This window comes from Sander vitreus, chromosome 17, assembly GCF_031162955.1.
Source record: "Sander vitreus isolate 19-12246 chromosome 17, sanVit1, whole genome shotgun sequence".
Lineage (NCBI taxonomy): Eukaryota > Metazoa > Chordata > Actinopteri > Perciformes > Percidae > Sander > Sander vitreus.
In genome coordinates, this window is record NC_135871.1 from 4,811,718 (window position 1) to 4,834,544 (window position 22,827).

Below are 22,827 nucleotides of genomic sequence, written 5' to 3' on the forward strand. Positions count from 1 at the left end.
ATCATGGACAGGTTTTAATTAACCTCCTGCTAATTGTTGTGATGGTTCATGAAGAGATGACTGTTCATATGAGTCTTTTGTGTTTTGACTTTACTGGGACTTACTGGGACTACCTATTGCTTTCAACAGCTATATCCGACTATAATTAGTATGATCTACGTGACCACACGCTCTGTTTCTCTACTACTGATTTGCAGGTGTCCCCCTGAAAACTGAATAATAGAGGCACACAGAAGGAAGACCACAAACATGGAAACAGCGTATTTAATTTACATTCATCTGGTTAATGAAAACAGTTGCATTATTGTCAGGAGTTGTCGGGCAGACACAATCTGTATCTACGATGCGGAGAAGACAAATCATTTTGGATCAACTGCTATGCTGAAAGGACATTAGCTTTTGGCGGGTCATTTGGTGGGCTGAGTTCAGTGTGAGTTCATAACGACGAGACCAATCTCTTGTGTTTACTATTGAGCCTGCTGCACTCCTAGGTATTCTCTCTCTTGTGCAGGAATTAGATCTGTTGAAGGATCTGGGGTTTTGTTTGGCAGCTATCTCTGCGATATTAACAATTTGATAATACTTTTCTTTTTCAATAATTTAGACACAGGACCAAAAACGGCTTTCAGACGTTTCGATTGCCTGTAGGCTGGCAGACATGTTGACAAAGAGACCATTCACTTATAATACTAAGTCTAATCTAAAAGGATTTTGGGGAAGTGTTTTTCTGAATGGGTTCAGGGTTTGCAGGCATGAGGACTTTTAACCACAGGCTTGCATATTTACTGATCCTTCTTTGTCAACATTCAATTATGATGTACATTTAAAAATCATATTTATGTCCTAATAATAATTACAAATTCCTATCAGAGTCTCAGCTCATCTTCCTACTGTGACTTCAAAATCTATATTATGGATCATGAACATTTTAGGAAAAGTGGAGTAAGCTTTGAGAGGGCTGCTTTTGTTTTCGTTGTCTTTCAGAAACTCTCTGAGCTTACCAGACTGGTGTTGCTGAGGATTGATTGCTCAGTCAGACAGGATAGTATTGATTTCACGGCACTGGCAGTTCTAAATGAGAGCGCTGTGACAGGGGATTAGATGAACAAATAACTAATCTAAGACATATCCTGCATATAAAGGCCAGTTTGGTCCACTAGTGCCACATTGTTGATTTGGTGAAGATGAGTTGCGGGCGTTTGCTCTAGCTGCTAAAATAAGCGTATGAGAGCTGAAACGCTGCAATAGCGATGATCAGGTCCGAGTAGCGTGAGCAGAGCCATTCCGCTACGCTAATTAAAGTGGCGTAGTGTGACAATCGACGGGACGTCTGCTATTACACAATTAGCGCGCAAAAAAAAAAACAACTACGAGCCACATGTCCGATCTTCAGGATCGAAGTTTGCGGAGGTGCTCAGAACGCGCATGCATTGGACCCGGAAGGAAGGCTCTTCCGCGAACCACCGCCGAACCAATAGATATGAACGACGCTCGACGCGCACGTCGGTCTTTTTGTATCCTCACGGTAACTACATAGGGCGCGGCTTTGATATCCCGTGGATCGGGACTTTGTTGCTGGGCCATGGAAAAACCATTATGGTAAAAGAAAAAGTATATCATATTACAGAGCTATAGAAAGGGGATAAACCAGGACTTAACACTCAGTGGGACCCAGCCAGAGAAATAAGGTACAGCTACACCTCAACAATTTAACTGTGCTCAGAGGTCTACTTCAAAGGTTCAGTTTTTGTTTCCATAATAACAAAGAAAGAGTAACATTGCGTTGGCTATGAAGAGCATATAGGTGATTACTATGCCATGATATATGTTTCATGAGAAGGAAGGCTTTGCATGTGGTGACGATAATAATGTAATCGTCATGATAATAGTTTTTGACAATGATGGACTGTATGTGGTGTGGTGTAATGATGTGACATTGTGTAATGTGTGTGTGTGTGTGTGTGTGTGTGTGTGTGTGATGATGATCAAATAAGATCAGGACAGGATCGTGTTAAACAGAATATAACAACGCAGAACTCTTTAAATTCTCTTAAGCAGAAACTTGGAGCTTTGTGAGACAAAGGCATTTGATATTAAGCAGAGGAGTGATGGCTAAGTCAGTTGAAACATGGGACTATGGTTGCTGACTTTATCATTCAAATAGGAAGTCTTTTATTCGTATATTGGTTAATAAACCAGGATTGTTTTCTAGTTTATAGCATCATATTAAATATCAAAGTAACTCATTATTACACATTGGTTTGCAGGTATAAACTGAGCTTTATTCTGCTTTTTTTGCATTATTTTATCAGTTCAACAATGTGCTCTGATGTGTTTCATCAAATACAGGCAATTGAAGAGGCTCAAATCAAACAAGAAAAGGTGAACCAGGACTAGTTTATTTATGTGTTTCAGTGCTCTTTTGTTTTGGACAGTTCTTGCTAGCTGAAACTTTTACGGGCTTTGTTGAGCGGCGAGCTAATCTGATTGATAAAGAGAAAAATTGGCCAAATGACAGCATTAAACTCAATCACGTGTATATGAACGAAGAGGCTCTGCCTGGGCGATGCTCAACCCCGAGCGTCTCGACAAAACGACGCGGCGGGTGAGCGGCAAGAACATCAGATGAAAGCGGCACCGAAAATCGTTCAATCTCTATCAGCCAGTCGTCGCATACCATCATCTATCTACTCCTATCATCTATCATTTGCAAAACTGTATCGTCTATCAAACAAACTTGGAGTTAAAATAAGCAAAATAAGCAAGACTGTTCTGTATCAACTTCCAGTCATGATCAGCTAAGGTAAGTAAAGACTTATGTTTCTTTACAAAAGTCGTTGGATCGACATGATTGACTTTGTTTTTGACCATAACCAGGTTTGACTGTACTTTCTTAACAAGTTCTATATATCTCTGGCTTGGAAGTCGTTTGAGCTTCTTATGAGATGTTAACCCTGCTTTGTCACTTCTAGTTTACGTACCGGTTTCAACGGCAGGTTGTTTGTATGTTTGAAGATATTTTAAATGCTTTGGGCATCAGAGCTGACAGAACAACAACAAACTGCTATTCATAAGATCGTGACCACAGTGTTTCACCGGAAACTCTGAAAGGCATGTCATGCTGAGTCAGGTGATCACCAATCTTTATTTAACCCTATTTCTTTATTAAAAGTTTTAAACCATGAGGTTTCATTGCTTTGGGGTTTGTCATATCTTTATGGAAAGAGATACTGATTGGGCACTCCGTAGCTATATATAGAGATGTCGCCCTATTTTATCACTATGGGTTTTAGCGTAGATTTCTTGCAGTAGTTTATAATACGTCTTCATACACTTAACTGGTTAGGGACTTCTGAAACTTATTAGTATATACTGAAAACCTTTAATCTCATCTGTCAGTGGCCAGCGTTCTTACCAGAAACTCTAAACTTCTCTTGTTTCTTTTAAGATCATTCAGATATGATAATGATTTGGCTTTCGTACTATTCTTGCGTTTCATCAGATTTCTTCGCAAAGTTCCCTCTCCCCACATCTGTTTTTGGGAAATGTCTGGTTTTGTCTTACACAGCTTTTCTTTATGAGATCATTGTATAACATTGCGATGGTTTTTCTTGTAGTAGATAAAGCGTGTCATTATTTCTTTGAGGTTCGTGATTATTGATAACAACAGCGCTGTAAGCCTTGATTCCTATCACCTCAAAATTACAGCGTTTCTGCAGAAACTCTGAAAAAACATAATCTACAAAATCGATGAATCTTGGAGTGTGTTGACTTTTTGTTCACTGTTTTTAGAAGGGTTTAATATGATTTTGGCGAGTTCAATGCGGCTCTTTGACGCGGGAGAACAGTTTGAGATCACATGGCTCTTTTATGAGATATTAACCCTGGTTTTTATATCACTACTAGCGTTAATATAATTCTTACAGCAATGGTTTGTAGCAAAGAAAGGTGACTTCTGCCTGCACTACATTAGGGCATCGAGGCTTGTTAGTGTTCAAGCTGGCTTTTGTTCTATCAAATCATTATTTTTGGCGCGTTCACCAAAACTCAGAAAAACGGGCGTCAAAATCATCAGGATCATGAGTCAACATTGACCTGTTTCACCAGCATGTTGCTGGTTTTAATGGGTTTCTTGGCAGGTTCATGCATCGCGACGCGAGAAATGCTATCACCGGTTTTAACGCCTGCCATAAGCTTTGTTTATGAAGATATTGGCCTCTTTGCTGTGAAGCAGGATTTCCTTCGCCGTGTTCTGCACTCGCGTCGTCATGCACTGGGCTGGCTGGGTTCAGGTCAGGCGACGCGTACAAACGTAACAAGGCGGCAGATTCTATCCGTCAATATTACAGCGTTCTTACCGAAACCTCTGGAGAAAGGCGTTTTATTCTGCTAGATCGTTTGGGATCATGATGTGTTTTGACTTTGAACACTGGACATAAAGGTTTTTGACATGAGTTTCAGCAACGAGTTCACTATACATGCTCTTCACATTCGGCTTCAGGATCAAGGATTCAGGCGTAGCCTCCACCCCTAACTCTATTCAAGTCTTCTCTCTGATAGGTGGTTTCCTTAGCGTTACAGAGGTTTGTATAGAAAGAATGAGTTATATTATTCTTTCAGTTGGATATCCAGGAGCGGCGATGGTTGTAATATAGCTGGCCAGGTTATCCGTCATGACTACAGCGTTTCTTACTAGAAACTTCACTGTGAAAAAGACTGCTATAGACCTGTCTTGCGGAATATTGGGGATATGAACATTGTTTAACACTGACACTGGCCACTCACTAAACAGTTTTGATATGAACAACGGCAGAGTCCCTACATATCTTGTTTTTAGGGAAGATGCAATTTTAACCCCTCCATATTCCAGTGAATGACTTTGTTTCTTTGTCTTTAAAGGTTTTGAGAGTTCTTTTGACAAATTCAATATATCATATCTTGGCAAAAAAGCATCTTATATTAAGGTATCTGAGACTTGACAGTGTTTAAGAGCTTTTTAATTCTATGGATCATTTAGAACAACGCCTAAACTCAACGCTCAACTATCTGCAAGAATCATTGAATCATGATCTTAATTTGACCTGAACGCTGGGTAGCTGGCGTTTAATCTGGTTTCTTATGAGTTCCCTTGTGTGCTCAGTGGAGATGTTCCCATTTTAGCCTCTATACTCTCACAGATGTTAACCCTCTTTCTATCACAGTGGTTCCAGCGACGCGACAGTTTGCTCAAAGCGGTGGAATAAATGCATTTGCAGCTGGTTCAGGTTCTCAGGAGGCTTGTCATCTCTGTAACAATGATTCCTCAGTCTAAATATTCAGCATTCTTGCAGAGGCTCAGCTTTGTTTGTCAAGGATGTTGATGATCAATCTTTCTTCTTATTTCATTACTAAAGTTTGTTAGCAGTTTCTGTGAGAAGTTACCTTTTTTTCAGCTATACAGTATTTAGGAAGTTCAGTTTTGGAAGCTATAGCTCTATGAGATATTGGCCATCTTTTCTGTGCAGTAGAGCAGTTTCAACGACAATGATTTAGCCTCTGTAGATCAATGGATGTAGCTTTGGGTTCAGTTCATAGGAAGCACAGCCAGTATATAGCTTTTTTTGTATCACTATATCAAATCAATATTAGTTTCTTTTTAAGAGACTTCACTAAAAAGACATCTTATCAACTCAAAGGATCAATTAAGATCATAGTGTTTTTCATTTTGACTTATGTTTCATGTTGCCAAAGGACTGTCTCAGTTTCAACAGCTTGCAGTTCAAACATAGCTCTTTTGTATGGAAGAGATCAGTTTGGGCCTATCACATGGCTTCTTATAGAATCTTAAAGCCACAAACATTAAAAGCACTAAGCAGGATTTAATGGGTTTCAACATTGATGGGTTTGGCATAACTGCGATCTTCAATGCCAACTGTTAAGAGCTCCAGAGGCTTATTATTGTATAAACACTTTGTTCTGCTCAGATCATTCAATGGCGTTTTCTTGCAGAAACTCAGAGAAAAACCACTCATCATCTTTAAGATCATTCGAAAGAATCATGAGTATCATTTGACTTTGTTTCTGACACTTTAAACAGGTTTGATAATAGTTTCTTTAATAGGGTTCTGCTTGCTATACTCTCTCATCAGCTGAAGATGCGTTGACCTCATGGCTGCCGATGGGGATCTATCTCTTTATCTATAAGTAGTTCTTATAAAGATTTGCCTCAGCGACAGTCCATCACTGGAGCCCTGGCTGGGTTTGAGACATTGAAACTATTAGTATATAAATAATTATCCTCAGAACCACGGCGTTTCTTTTAGAAACTGCGTTTGCTCAATAAGATAAAATTCAGAATGTGATGATCTGCTCATTTAACTTCTTCTCTTACCAAGGTTTTATATGTGGATTCTGTAAGAAGTTCTACATATTTGTTTTGTTCTTTTGGGAAGATCGGTTTGGAAGCATCCATAGTAACCTCATAAAAAATCATATCTATTTTTAATAACTTAGATTTGTGTATATGGTTTTCTGATGGTTTGTAAAAAAACGATGATCATGCACGTTCAACTAAAGTTTGGTGAGTCAGAAAGCGGCTGATATAATGTCATAAACTTCTTGGGACTATCACCTCAAAGACCACAGAAGAACAGCACCAAGAAACTACGAGAAAGAGCATAATTGCCACAAGTCATTCAGATCATGATGTATTACGGCACTGAACTCTATTACTAAAGGTTTTGTCATGGGTTTCTTGCTGAGAGTTCAATGCCACATATCTTTATTGCAGGAAAGATGGTTGGGCCTCCACATAAGCTTCTCACGAGATCGTAAACTGTTTTGTCACTGACGTTTAAAATGGGTTTCTTGGCAGTAGTTTGTATAAACAGTCTTCATGCACTTAACTGCGTTTGACCTCAGAGGAAGCTTATTGATATGTAAACCTTTATTCTATCATTAAACATTGCATTCTGAAACCTGAAAAAACATATTATCAAGATGCGATTCAGATCTGAGTGTATTCCTGTTTCTGTTATTAAGAGAGTTCAGTGCAGTTTCTTAGCAGAAGTTCCCACTATCTTTGTGCTGGAAGATACGTTTAGACTCCACATGGCTTCTCAATGGATACAGCCTGTTTTGTCACTTTAATGAATTTAAAATGGTTTTGTGATGAGTAGTTTGTATAAACACGATCTTCTTGCTGCTTTAGTTGACTCTAGGAAAACTTATTAGTATGTGAAACCTTAGTTCTATCACATAAAAGAATTACAGCAGTTCTCCTTCAAAAACTCTGAAAAAACACTAATCTGAATAGTTAAGTCTTTGATGTATTTAACCCTGTTTCTGTTGTTACTAAAGGGTTTTAATGTGGTTCTTCAGAAGTTTAGCTACTACATATCTTTGTTTGGAGAAAGATCGTTTGGGCACTCAAGCTATCATGGATGTTAAGCCTGTTTGTCCTTTGACAGTTTTGAAGTGGTTTCTTTGAACAGTAAGTTTAATATGAACACGTCTTCATGCATAACTAGTTAAGGCTCAGAGAGCTGTTGGCGTATCTTGTAAACGCGATTCTATCACCTCAAGGTACAGCGTTTTCTACCAGAAACTCTGAAAAACACATTATCTGCAAAGAATCATCTGCAGTCACGGTATGCATATAACCCTGTATCTGTTACTCTAGAGTTTTAATGTACTGGTTTCTTAGCGTTAGAAGTTCCTATACACATGTCTTTGTGCAGGAAAAGATGCGTTTGGGCCTCCACATAGCTTTACGCGCAGGATAGTTAACCCTGCTCAGTAGTCACTTTAAAAAAGATTTAATGTAGTTTCTTGGCAGTAGTTTTGTATAAAACGTCTTCATGCACTTATCATCTGCGTTAAGGCCTCCAGAGTGCTTGATGGTATGTAAACCTTTATTCTATCACGTCAATATTACAGCGTTTCTTACCAGAAACTCTGAAAAAAAACACATTTATCTGCAAGAATCATTCGAATCATGATGTATTTAACCCTGTTTCTGTTACTAAAAGCGTTTTAATGTAGTTTCTAGCAGAAATTCCTATACACATATCTTTGTGCAGGGAAAGATCCGTTTGCCTCCACATATAGCTTCTTATGAGATGTTAAGCCTGTTTCTGTCACTTTAAATAGATTTAAAGTAGTTTCTTGGTAGTAGTTTGTATAAACACGTCTTCTGCACTAACTGCGTTAGGCTCCAGAAAGCTTATTAGTATGTAAACCTTTATTCTATCACGTCAATATTACAACGTTTCTTACCAGAAACTCTGAAAAAAACATTTATCTGCAAGAATCATTCGAATCATGATGTATTTAACCCTGTTTCTGTTACTAAAAGCGTTTTAATGTAGTTTCTAGTCAGAAAGTTCCTATACACATATCTTTGTGCAGGAAAGATCCAGTTGAGCCTCCATATAGCTTCTTATGAGATGTTAGCCTGGTTTTGTCACTTTAAAGTAGATTTAAAGTAGTTTTCTTGGTAGTAGTTTGTATAAACACGTCTTCATGCACTTAACTGCGTTAAGGCCTCCAGAGAGCTTATTAGTATGTAAACCTTTATTCTATCACGTCAATATTACAGCGTTTCTTACCAGAAACTCTGAAAAAAACATATTTATCTGCAAGAATCATTCGAATCATGTGTTTAACCCTGTTTCTGTTACTAGAAGAGTTTTAATGTAGTTTCTTAGCAGAAGTTCCTATACACATATCTTTGTGCAGGAAAGATGCGTTTGGGCCTCCACATAGCTTCTCATGAGATGTTAACCCTGTTTTTGTCACTTTAAAAAGATTTAATGTAGTTTCTTGGCAGTAGTTTGTATAAAAACGTCTTCATGCACTTATCATCTGCGTTAAGGCCTCCAGAGTGCTTATTAGTATGTAAACCTTTATTCTATCACGTCAATATTACAGCGTTTCTTACCAGAAACTCTGAAAAAAAACACATTTATCTGCAAGAATCATTCGAATCATGTGTTTAACCCTGTTTCTGTTACTAGAAGATTTTAATGTAGTTTCTTAGCAGAAGTCCTTATACACATATCTCTGTGCAGGAAATATGCGTTTTGGCCTCTACATAGCTTTCTTATGAGATATTAACCCTCTTTCTGTCTCAGTAGTTTCTTGGCAGTAGTTTGTATAAATACGTCGTCATGCATTTAACTGGGTTCAGGTGTCCAGAGAGCTTATTAGTATGTAAACCTTTATTCTATCACGTCAATATTACATTGTTTCTTACCAGAAACTCTGAAAAAAACATTTATCTGCAAGAATCATTCGAATCATGATGTATTTAACCCTGTTTCTGTTACTAAAAGCGTTTTAATGTAGTTTCTTAGCAGAAGTTCCAATACACATATCTTTGTGCAGGAAAGATGCGTTTGGGCCTCCATATAGCTTCTTATGAGATGTTAAGCCTGTTTCTGTCACTTTAAATAGATTTAAAGTAGTTTCTTGGTAGTAGTTTGTATAAACACGTCTTCTGCACTTAACTGCGTTAAGGCTCCAGAGAGCTTATTAGTATAAACCTTTATTCTATCACGTCAATATTACAGCGTTTCTTACCAGAAACTCTGAAAAAAACATAATCTGCAAGAATCATTCGAATCATGATGTATTTAACCCTGTTTCGTTACTAAAAGAGTTTTAATGTAGTTTCTTAGCAGAAGTTCCAATACACATATCTTTGTGCAGGACAGATGCGTTTGGGCCTCCACATAGCTTCTCATGAGATGTTAACCCTGTTTTTGTCACTTTAAAAAGATTTAATGTAGTTTCTTGGCAGTAGTTTGTATAAACACGTCTTCATGCACTTAACTGCGTTAAGGCCTCCAGAGAGCTTATTAGTATGTAAACCTTGATTCTATCACCTCAAAATTACAGCGTTTCTTACCAGAAACTCTGAAAAAAAACATAATCTGCAAGAATCATTTGAATCATGATGTATTTAACCCTGTTTCTGTTACTAAAAGAGTTTTAATGTAGTTTCTTAGCAGAAGTTCCAATACACATATCTTTGTGCAGGAAAGATGCGTTTGGGCCTCCACATAGCTTCTCATGAGATGTTAAGCCTGTTTTTGTCACTTTAAATAGATTTAAAGTAGTTTCTTGGTAGTAGTTTGTATAAACACGTCTTCATGCACTTAACTGCGTTAAGGCTCAAGAGAGCTTATTAGTATGTAAACCTTGATTCTATCACCTCAAAATTACAGCGTTTCTTACCAGAAACTCTGAAAAAAACATAATCTGCAAGAATCATTCGAATCATGATGTATTTAACCCTGTTTCTGTTACTAAAAGAGTTTTAATGTAGTTTCTTAGCAGAAGTTCCTATACACATATCTTTGTGCAGGAAAGATCCGTTTGGGCCTCCACATAGCTTCTCATGAGATGTTAAGCCTGTTTTTGTCACTTTAGATAGATTTAGTTTCTTGGTAGTAGTTTGTATAAACACGTCTTCTGCGTTAAGGCTCAAGAGAGCTTATTAGTATGTAAACCTTTATTCTATCACGTCAATATTACAGCGTTTCTTACAAGAAACTCTGAAAAAAAACATATTAATCTGCAAGAATCATTCGAATCATGATGTGTTTAACCCTGTTTCTGTTACTTAAACAGTTTTATTGTAGTTTCTTAGCAGAAGTTCCTATACACATATCTCTGTCTTAGAAAGATGCGTTTGGCCTCCACATAGCTTCTATTGAGATGTTAACCCTCTTTCTGTCACTTTAGATAGATTTAAAGTAGTTTCTTGGCAGTAGTTTGTATAAAAACGTCGCCATGCATTTAACTGGGTTCAGGTCTCCAGAGCGCTTATTAGTCAATATTACAGCGTTTCTTACCAGAAACTCTGAGAAAAAACATATTTATCTGCAAGAATCATTCGAATCATGATGTATTTAACCCTGTTTCTGTTACTAGAAGATTTTAATGTAGTTTCTTAGCAGAAGTCCCTATACACATATCTTTGTGAAGGAAAGATGCGTTTTGGCCTCTACATAGCTTCTCATGAAATAACCCTGTTTCTGTCACTTTAAAAAGATTTTTAGTTCTTTGGCAGAAATTCGCATAAACACGTCTTCATGCACTTATAATCTGCGTTAAGGCCTCCAGAGTGCTTATTAGTATTTAAACCTTTATTCTATCACGTCAATATTAAAACGTTTCTTACCAGAAACTCTGAAAAAAACATTTTTCTGCAAGAATCATTCGAATCATGATGTATTTAACCCTGTTTCTGTTACTAAAAGCGTTTTAATGTAGTTTCTAGCAGAAGTTCCTATACACATATCTTTGTGCAGGAAAGATCCGTTTGGGCCTCCATATAGCTTCTTATGAGATGTTAACCCTGTTTTTGTCACTTTAAAAAGATTTAAAGTAGTTTCTTGGCAGTAGTTTGTATAAAAACGTCGTCATGCACTTATCATCTGCGTTAAGGCCTCCAGAGAGCTTATTAGTATGTAAACCTTTATTCTATCACGTCAATATCACAGCGTTTCTTACCAGAAACTCTGAAAAAAACACATTTATCTGCAAGAATCATTCGAATCATGATGTATTTAACCCTGTTTCTGTTACTAAAAGAGTTTTAATGTAGTTTCTTAGCAGAAGTTCCTATACACATATCTTTGTGCAGGAAAGATGCGTTTGGGCCTCCACATAGCTTCTCATGAGATGTTAACCCTGTTTTTGTCACTTTAAAAAGATTTAATGTAGTTTCTTGGCAGTAGTTTGTATAAAAACGTCTTCATGCACTTAACTGCGTTAAGGCTCCAGAGAGCTTATTAGTATGTAAACCTTTATTCTATCACGTCAATATTACAGCGTTTCTTACCAGAAACTCTGAAAAAAAACACATTTATCTGCAAGAATCATTCGAATCATGATGTATTTAACCCTGTTTCTGTTACTAAAAGAGTTTTAATGTAGTTTCTTAGCAGAAGTTCAATACACATATCTTTGTGCAGGAAAGATGCGTTTGGGCCTCCACATAGCTTCTCATGAGATGTTAAGCCTGTTTTTGTCACTTTAAATAGATTTAAAGTAGTTTCTTGGCAGTAGTTTGTATAAACACGTCTTCATGCACTTAACTGCGTTAAGGCGTCCAGAGCGCTTATTAGTATGTAAACCTTGATTATATCACATCAATATTACAACGTTTCTTACCAGAAACTCTGAAAAAAAACACATTTATCTGCAAGAATCATTCGAATCATGATGTATTTAACCCTGTTTCTGTTACTAAAAGCGTTTTAATGTAGTTTCTAGCAGAAAGTTCCTATACACATATCTTTGTGCAGGAAAGATCCGTTTGGGCCTCCATATAGCTTCTTATGAGATGTTAAGCCTGTTTCTGTCACTTTAAATAGATTTAAAGTAGTTTCTTGGTAGTAGTTTGTATAAACACGTCTTCATGCACTTAACTGCGTTAAGGCTCCAGAGAGCTTATTAGTATGTAAACCTTTATTCTATAACGTCAATATTACAGCGTTTCTTACCAGAAACTCTGAAAAAAACATATTTATCTGCAAGAATCATTCGAATCATGATGTATTTAACCCTGTTTCTGTTACTAAAAGAGTTTTAATGTAGTTTCTTAGCAGAAGTTCCTATACACATATCTCTGTCTTAGAAAGATGCGTTTGGGCCTCCACATAGCTTCTCATGAGATGTTAACCCTGTTTTTGTCACTTTAAAAAGATTTAATGTAGTTTCTTGGCAGTAGTTTGTATAAAAACGTCTTCATGCACTTATCATCTGCGTTAAGGCCTCCAGAGTGCTTATTAGTATGTAAACCTTTATTCTATCACGTCAATATTACAGCGTTTCTTACCAGAAACTCTGAAAAAAAACATTTATCTGCAAGAATCATTCGAATCATGATGTATTTAACCCTGTTTCTGTTACTAAAAGAGTTTTAATGTAGTTTCTTAGCAGAAGTTCAATACACATATCTTTGTGCAGGAAAGATGCGTTTGGGCCTCCACATAGCTTCTCATGAGATGTTAAGCCTGTTTTTGTCACTTTAAATAGATTTAAAGAAGTAGTTTGTATAAACACGTCTTCATGCACTTAACTGCGTTAAGGCTCCAGAGAGCTTATTAGTATGTAAACCTTTATTCTATCACGTCAATATTACAACGTTTCTTACCAGAAACTCTGAAAAAAAACATATTTATCTGCAAGAATCATTCGAATCATGATGTATTTAACCCTGTTTCTGTTACTAAAAGAGTTTTAATGTAGTTTCTTAGCAGAAGTTCCTATACACATATCTTTGTGCAGGAAAAATGCGTTTGGGCCTCCACATAGCTTCTCATGAGATGTTAACCCTGTTTTTGTCACTTTAAATAGATTTAAAGTAGTTTCTTGGTAGTAGTTTGTATAAACACGTCTTCTGCACTTAACTGCGTTAAGGCTCCAGAGAGCTTATTAGTATGTAAACCTTTATTCTATCACGTCAATATTACAGCGTTTCTTACCAGAAACTCTGAAAAAAAACATTATCTGCAAGAATCATTCGAATCATGATGTATTTAACCCTGTTTCTGTTACTAAAAGAGTTTTAATGTAGTTTCTTAGCAGAAGTTCCTATACACATATCTTTGTGCAGGAAAGATGCGTTTGGGCCTCCACATAGCTTCTCATGAGATGTTAACCCTGTTTTTGTCACTTTAAATAGATTTAAAGTAGTTTCTTGTTAGTAGTTTGTATAAACACGTCTTCTGCACTTAACTGTGTTAAGGCTCCAGAGAGCTTATTAGTATGTAAACCTTTATTCTATCACGTCAATATTACAGCGTTTCTTACAAGAAACTCTGAAAAAAAACATATTAATCTGCAAGAATCATTCGAATCATGATGTGTTTAACCCTGTTTCTGTTACTTAAACAGTTTTATTGTAGTTTCTTAGCAAAAGTTCCTATACACACATCTCTGTGCAGGAAATATGCGTTTTGGCCTCTACATAGCTTTCTTATGAGATATTAACCCTCTTTCTGTCTCAGTAGTTTCTTGGCAGAAGTTCCAATACACATATCTTTGTGCAGGAAAGATGCGTTTGGGCCTCCACATAGCTTCTCATGAAATAACCCTGTTTCTGTCACTTTAAAAAGATTTTTAGTTCTTTGGCAGAAATTCGTATAAACACGTCTTCATGCACTTATCTGCGTTAAGGCCTCCAGAGAGCTTATTAGTATTTAAACCTTTATTCTATCACGTCAATATTACGTTTCTTACCAGAAACTCTGAAAAAAACATTTATCTGCAAGAATCATTCGAATCATGATGTATTTAACCCTGTTTCTGTTACTAAAAGCGTTTTAATGTAGTTTCTAGCAGAAGTTCCTATACACATATCTTTGTGCAGGAAAGATCCGTTTGGGCCTCCATATAGCTTCTTATGAGATGTTAACCTGTTTTGTCACTTTAAAAAAGATTTAAAGTAGTTTCTTGGCAGTAGTTTGTATAACGTCTTCATGCACTTATCATCTGCGTTAAGGCCTCCCAGAGTGCTTAGTAGTATGTAAACCTTTATTCTATCCGTCAATATTACAACGTTTCTTCAGAAACTCTGAAAAAACATATTTATCTGCAAGAATCATTCGAATCATGATGTATTTAACCCTGTTTCTGTTACTAAAAGAGTTTTAATGTAGTTTCTTAGCAAAATTCCTATACACATATCTTTGTGCAGGAAAGATGCGTTTGAGCCTCCACATAGCTTCTCAGAGATGTTAAGCCTGTTTTTGTCACTTTAGTAGATTTAAAGTAGTTTTGGTAGTAGTTTGTATAAACACGTCTTCATGCATAGCTCGTTGGGCTCCAGAGAGCTTATTAGTATGTAAACCTTGATTCTATCACCTCAAAAATTACAGCGTTTCTTACCAGAAACTCTGAAAAAACATTTATCTGCAGAAGTCATTCGAATCATGATGTGTTTAACCTGTTTCATTGCAAACAGTTTTAATGTAGTTTCTTAGCAGAAGTTCCTATACACATATCTCTGTCTTGGAAAGATGCGTTTGGGCCTCCACATAGCTTCTATTGAGATGTTAACCCTCTTTCTGTCACAGTAGTTTCTTGGCAGTAGTTTGTATAAAAACGTCGTCATGCATTTAACTGGGTTCAGGTCTCCAGAGAGCTTATTAGTATGTAAACCTTGATTCTATCACGTCAATATTACAGCGTTTCTTACCAGAAACTCTGAAAAAAACATATTTATCTGCAAGAATCATTCGAATCATGATGTATTTAACCCTGTTTCTGTTACTAGAAGATTTTAATGTAGTTTCTTAGCAGAAGTCCCTATACACATATCTTTGTGAAGGAAAGATGCGTTTTGGCCTCTACATAGCTTCTCATGAAATAACCCTGTTTCTGTCACTTTAAAAAGATTTTTAGTTCTTTGGCAGAAATTCGTATAAACACGTCTTCATGCACTTATCATCTGCGTTAAGGCCTCCAGAGAGCTTATTAGTATGTAAACCTTTATTCTATCACGTCAATATTACAGCGTTTCTTACAAGAAACTCTGAAAAAAACATATTAATCTGCAAGAATCATTCGAATCATATGTGTTTAACCCTGTTTCTGTTACTTAAACAGTTTTATTGTAGTTTCTTAGCAGAAGTTCCTATACACATATCTCTGTCTTGGAAAGATGCGTTTGGGCCTCCACATAGCTTCTCATGAGATGTTAACCCTGTTTTTGTCACTTTAAAAAGATTTAAAGTAGTTTCTTGGTAGTAGTTTGTATAAACACGTCTTCTGCACTTAACTGCGTTAAGGCTCCAGAGAGCTTATTAGTATGTAAACCTTGATTCTATCACGTCAATATTACAGCGTTTCTTACAAGAAACTCTGAAAAAAAAACATATTAATCTGCAAGAATCATTCGAATCATGATGTGTTTAACTCTGTTTCTGTTACTTAAACAGTTTTATTGTAGTTTCTTAGCAGAAGTACCTATACACATATCTCTGTCTTGGAAAGATGCTTTTGGGCCTCCACATAGCTTCTATTGAGATGTTAACCCTCTTTCTGTCACAGTAGTTTCTTGGCAGTAGTTTGTATAAAAACGTCGTCATGCATTTAACTGGGTTCAGGTCTCCAGAGAGCTTATTAGTATGTAAACCTTGATTCTATCACGTCAATATTACAACGTTTCTTACCATCAGTGATGAGAGATGGTGAAAACATTGGGATGAATCTGCAAGGAACTGTTGTCTTTAACAGTGTAGTAGACAAAATCAGCCAACCTTCTGTGGATAAGAAAATGTGAGGAATCGTTAAGCTTACCCAAGAAAACTACTCCATGAGTAGAGCTAACAGGGGGGGGGTCCATGAGGTAAGATCAAATATTAACTTTGAAGCTTTAGTGCGTAACTTAGCCATTGCTAAATGAGTTGCTACAAAGCTAATTAAGATTATCAGCTCCACAAAACTCTCTCTGTATTTCTCAGTATGTCTATGTTCAGAAGATTGTGGTGTCCGGTGACTTTCCCGCACAGAAATTTGAGTGAAGATAATTACCTCTTCTGAAGAGTTTTCTTAATCCTCCGTGTCTTCCTTGGCTACTAGCAACTGCGTGGAGGAGGTGCATGGTCTCGGAAGGCTTGTATCATGTAGATGCGCTGACATTGTTGTTGTCATTACTTAGAATTCCTCATGGGGGCGGCAGAAACTACGAACTACAGCTTTAATGCTGAAGTTGTGAAATGGCTTCTGTGGCTCTGGACTGTGATGAAATAACCCTGATGATGTCATCAGGCTGCAACCGGGATATACATTGATCAATACTTCCACATGGGTGGCAGTGAAGGTCAGGGGCCTCGACGGACCAGACCCGGGCAGCAGAGGCTGGCTCTGGGGACGTGGAATGTCACCTCTCTGTGGGGGAAGGAGCCGGAACTTGTGCGGGAGGTGGAGCGCTACCGGTTAGATCTGGTGGGGCTTACCTCTACGCACAGTCTTGGTTCTGGAACCATACTCCTGGTTGGACTCTTTTCTTCTCCGGAGTTGCCCAGGGTGTGAGGCGCCGGGCGGGTGTGGGGATACTCACAAGCCCCCGGCTGAGCGCCGCTACGTTGGAGTTTAACCCGGTGGACGAGAGGGTCGCCTCCCTACGCCTGCGGGTTGTGGGGGAAAACTCTGACTGTTGTTTGTGCATATGCACCAAACAAGAGTTCAAGTATTCGGCCTTCTTGGAGACCTTGAGTGGAGTCCTGCATGGGGCTCCAGTTGGGGACTCCATAGTTCTGCTGGGGGGACTTCAACGCGCACGTGGGTAATGATGGAGACACATGGAGAGCGTGATTGGGAGGAACGGCCTCCCTGATCTAAACCAGAGTGGTTGTTTGTTGTTGGACTTCTGTGCTAGTCATGGATTGTCTATAACGAACACCATGTTCGAACATAGGGATGCTCATAAGTGTACTTGGTACCCAGAGCACCCTAGGCCAAAGGTCAATGATCGATTTTATAATCGTTTCATCTGATCTGAGGCCATATGTTTTGGACACTCGGGTGAAGAGAGGGGCGGAGCTGTCAACCGATCACCATCTGGTGGTGAGTTGGGTCAGGGGGTGGGGGAAGACTCTGGACAGACCTGGTAAGCCCAAGCGGGTAGTGCGGGTAAATTGGGAACGTCTGGAGGAGGCCCCTGTCCGACAGACTTTCAACTCACACCTCCGGCGGAGCTTTTCGTGCATCCCTGTGGAGGCTGGGGGCATTGAACCCGAGTGGACAATGTTCAAAGTTTCCATTGCTGAAGCTGCGGTGAGGAGCTGTGGTCTTAGGGTCTTAGGTGCCTCAAGGGGCGGTAACCCACGAACACCGTGGTGGACACCGGTGGTCAGGGAAGCCGTCCGACTGAAGAAGGAGTCTTTCCGGGATATGTTATCCCAGACGACTCCGGAGGCAGTTGCAAGGTACCGAAAGGGCCCGAAGGGCTGCAGCCTCTGCCGTGAAAGAGGCAAAGCAGCGTGTGTGGGAGAAGTTCGGAGAAGACATGGAGAAGGACTTTCGGTCGGCACCAAGGTGCTTCTGGAAAACCGTTCGCCACCTCAGGAGGGGAAGCGGGTGAACCATCAAGCTGTGTACAGTAAGGATGGGGACGCTGTTGACCTCAACTGAGGAGGTAATAGGGGCGGTGGAAGGAGCACTTTGAGGAACTCCTAAATCCGACTAATACGCCCTCTATGGTAGAGGCAGAGCTGGAGGATGAGGGGGATTGGCATCAATTTCCCTGGTGGAGGTTGCTGAGGTAGTTAAACAACTCCACAGTGGCAAAGCCCCAGGAATTGATGAGATCCGTCCAGAAATGCTTAAAGCTCTGGGTGTGGAGGGGTTGTCTTGGTTGACACGCCTCTTCAACATTGCGTGGAAGTCTGGGGACGGTGCCTAAGGAGTGGCAGACCGGGGTGGTGGTTCCCCTTTTTTAAAAAGGGGGGACCAGAGGGTGTGTGCCAATTACAGGGGTATCACACTTCTCAGCCTCCCGGTAAAGTCTACTCGAAGGTGCTGGAAAGGAGGGGTTCGGTCGATAGTCGAATCTCAGGTTGAAGAGGAACAATGCGGATTCCGTCCTGGTCGTGGAACAACGGACCAGATCTTTACTCTTGCAAGGATCCTGGAGGGAGCCTGGGAGTATGCTTAACCAGTCTACATGTGTTTTGTGGATCTGGAGAAGGCGTATGACCGGGTGCCCCGGGAGATACTGTGGGAGGTGCTGCGGGAGTACGGGGTGAGGGGTCCCTTCTCAGGGCCATCCAATCTCTGTACGACCAAAGCGAGAGCTGTGTCCGGGTTCTCGGCAGTAAGTCGGACTCGTTTCAGGTGAGAGTTGGCCTCCGCCAGAGCTGCGCTTTGTCACCAATCCTGTTTGTAGTATTTATGGACAGGATATCGAGGCGTAGTCGGGGTGGAGAGGGGTTGCAGTTCGGTGGGCTGGGGATCTCATCGCTGCTTTTTGCAGATGATGTGGTCCTGATGGCATCATCGGCCTGTGACCTTCAGCACTCACTGGATCGGTTCGCAGCCGAGTGTGAAGCGGCTGGGATGAGGATCAGCACCTCTAAATCGGAGGCCATGGTTCTCAGCAGGAAACCGATGGAGTGCCTTCTCCAGGTAGGGAATGAGTCCTTACCCCAAGTGAAGGAGTTCAAGTACCTTGGGGTCTTGTTCGCGAGTGAGGGGACAATGGAGCGGGAGATTGGTCGGGAGAATCGGCACAGCAGGTGCGGTATTACATTCAATTTATCGCACCGTTGTGACGAAAAGAGAGCTGAGCCAGAAGGCAAAGCTCTCGATCTACCGGTCAGTTTTTGTTCCTACCCTCACCTATGGTCATGAAGGCTGGGTCATGACCGAAAGAACAAGATCCAGGGTACAAGCGGCCGAAATGGGTTTCCTCAGGAGGGTAGCTGGCGTCTCCCTTAGAGATAGGGTGAGAAGCTCAGTTATCCGTGAGGAGCTCGGAGTAGAGCCGCTGCTCCTTTGCGTCGAAAGGAGCCAGTTGAGGTGGTTCGGGCATCTGGTAAGGATGCCCCCTGGGCGCCTCCCTAGGGAGGTGTTCCAGGCACGTCCAGCTGGGAGGAGGCCTCGGGGGAGACCCAGGACTAGGTGGAGGGATTATATCTCTAACCTGGCCTGGGAACGCCTCGGGATCCCCCAGTCGGAGCTGGTTAATGTGGCCCGGGAAAGGGAAGTTTGGGGTCCCCTGCTGGAGCTGCTACCCCCGCGACCCGACCCCGGATAAGCGGATGAAGATGGATGGATGGATGGAATACTTCCTACCAACATGCAGATATGGTGCAATGTGTACATATTTCCCATTCTGTCGTAGTTCTTATCTTTCCTAATCTTGAACAAAATGTAAGATTTTCTTTAAGTTGTTTGGAGAAAAGTTTGTCGTAAGCTTTCTTTTCCCAGGAAAACACATAGAGGTCAAAGTTGGTGGAAATGTTAATTTAAGAATTATCATTGCACTTTCCTTTAGACATTTTGAAGACAAACGGCAGGCCAGTTACAAAAGACAGACATGCTTTATTAGCTCCAGTTTCTCTACAGCTTAGTGAGCCAGGAAAGCTGTCACAGTGGACATTTTCACAGTCATCAGCTGGTATCAGCCACTTCGATTTCTTTACATGATTATTCCTCTTCTGATGTGTTCTCTCTGAAAGGTTACAGCAACAAACATCTCAAAGTTTAGAAAAGAAGTTGAGTTTTAGGTATTTTTAAGAGTGTAGATACAAAAAGAATATCTCCACTTTCAGGTAGAAAATTAAACTGCAGTGTGCTGTCTGGAACATCAAAAACCTATTTCTTTTGGACAATACAGCGAGAGAGCTCAACGCTGAGAGCTCAACGCACAGCAAATTAAGAAAACACATGCAAATAGACCAAATGCCAGCAAATAAAAAAAAACATCAATTAGTTAACACTTTAGTTAATAGTTAACACACACACACACACACACACACACACACGAACATTAGGGTTTTCTCAGCAAGTTAAATTACTATGACTAATAAAATCACTTTGCTTTATCAGTTAACAATTAAGTAACTGCTGCCGGTTCTTTCATTACAAATTCTTTATCTTTTAATTAATTTCTCTTTGAATAATTTTAATCAACACCCAACTTTACTCTGTTCACAGCAGACTCTCCACTCAACTGTCTCGCTCAACTCTGAGTCTGTTACACTCCCACCTGTCCCCCACAAAACAATGACAGACAGCCTAACTAAAATTACTCTTAGGCTAAAGGGTCATAAAATAGCAACTTAAATGTTACACATGTAAATAAAAAAATATTTAAAGTGCTATAAATGATGGTGGAATAATTATTGTATTTAATAATAAAACTTGTAGGCCATATCTTTCAACAGTATAACAACATAAATTAGTACGGTAAACTTAAGTAATGAAATAACCCCAAAATGTAATGCATACCAAGTTACATTAATTAAACCATTTGTAATTTATTTTTGGCCTTAAATATTACTTGGTGAAAATTCTCATAGTAACTATAGCCAGCTAACATAACATTAGCCTGTTCTACACGTAACTGTGTGTATTTCGTCTATGGCTGAAACGATTCCTCGACTAATTCGATTACAAAAAATTCCCGAAACAAAATTCTTTGCCTCGAAGCTTCGTTAAATCAATGTAATTAAGGTTGTACAGCTCACTGTGTTTCCGCACGGAGGAAATTACTAGCACACACAACAGGTTGAGGCTTACTCGATTAATCGATGGAATAATCGGTAGAATACTCGATTACTAAAATAATCGATAGATGCAGCCCTAATTTCGTCTGATTGCTTTAATTGGCAGGCTAATAATATGCAAAAGGCTGACACTAGATTAAAAGCAGACATCTGCAATAATATTTGAATAATGCTATCAATGTCAAAATAAACCAAAACATAAACATAACTACATTTTAGCATATTTTCCAACACCACTGACAGATAGCTGGTTTCAATAACTGCATAAGCCAAAAACCATGGCAACAACAACCGTGTCCCAGCCGTCTTCACCCCATGCCCCCTGCAAACAGTTTCTGTTGTTATTTCAGCTTCTTGCAGCATGTTTCTGTATTTGGTTGTTTTCTCTATTTGCAGCTAACTATGTGTTGTAATATTGGTGAGGATGTTTTTTTTTTTTTTTTTTTTGCTTGTTTGATCTATTTGCAGTGTTTTCTTAATTTCCAGTGTGTTGAGCTCTCAGGGCCATCATATTACAATGAGTTTGATGAGTTTTTGGTCTGTAAGCCAACAACATAGTAACAGATGTTTTTTTTAATTTGGAAGTTTAGTGTATATGCCACATATTTTTCCAGCCTTTAACTGAAAGAGCTGCTTTTGATTAGTCCAAACTTAGAATTTGGCTACTTCTGCCAATGGAAATATAACCTAAAATTACCCTTTCAATCAGACCTGTTTGTCAAACAGATGTTGTTCATGATGTACAATAATTTTACAGGAATTTTGATTGACAGCATGGCATGTTTTCAAATCAATCTGCATACTAATACAGTAACTGCAGATGGTTTAACCTACAATTAGTTTCAGGTTTCAGCCACACAGTCACTCCACCTGGGTGGCTCATTTCTGTCTCTTGTGTTTGACCTTTAATCTCTGACCATTAACACAGTTAATTTTGCCTTCCAGGGGAGTCATGTCCAAAACCTGCAGGACAGACATCCAGCTGCTAGCCATCCCACTCACAGTGGGACTGCAATTCAATAGTCTGTAGTGTAAGCTGGTTTGATGAAAGTGCTCAGGCAGCTCTGAAGATGCAACAGCAACAGGAGATGTTTCATACAGTGTGTCTATTAGTGTACAACTCCTTTCATGGGACTCCTTGGCTGTAAGTCCACTTTGGTAAGGAGTGTTCTCAAGAAGCCTTCCTTGTGCTGTCCCCTGGACATCTTTGCAGTGTGCTTCAGATATCACTGTGTTTTACAACCTAACAGTCAGTGTCTGTCTTGGTCTTGGCTGTGCATGTCCCTGGTCCATTTGATCATAGTCTCTGGAGATCGATAGAGGAAGATCAGTTTGGAGTAAAGTTCCTCTTCCAGCTCCAGCTCTCCTGTCTCACGCACCTGAATCACATAGAAACATTTCAGTTTGTGAAGAGGATTACAAAGACATGATTTGGACTAACAATACACTCAACTAACGATTCGATACACGATTTAAAGTTCAGGATACGATTTTTCAAACAGAATGAAATGACTGAAAAATATTCCTTTATATAAATTATGCAAAACAATAGATGTGTGTCAAATTTTATTTTAAATAAACCCCACATCAAAATAAC

At 39.3% G+C, this 22,827-nt stretch overlaps 1 protein-coding gene across 7 annotated transcripts in view; it reads right to left on the reverse strand.

The window, feature by feature from the left end:
• Positions 1-20,023: 20,023 nt before the first annotated feature.
• piezo1 (piezo type mechanosensitive ion channel component 1 (Er blood group)) overlaps positions 20,024-22,827 on the reverse strand; it is a 188,845-nt gene continuing 186,041 nt past the window's right edge. For all 7 annotated transcript variants that reach the window (XM_078272473.1, XM_078272468.1, XM_078272469.1 and 4 more), the window contains one exon: positions 20,024-22,609. In XM_078272473.1, the coding sequence (XP_078128599.1) occupies positions 22,481-22,609 (129 nt within the window). In that variant the 3' untranslated portion in view covers positions 20,024-22,480. The remainder of the gene's footprint in view (positions 22,610-22,827) is intronic.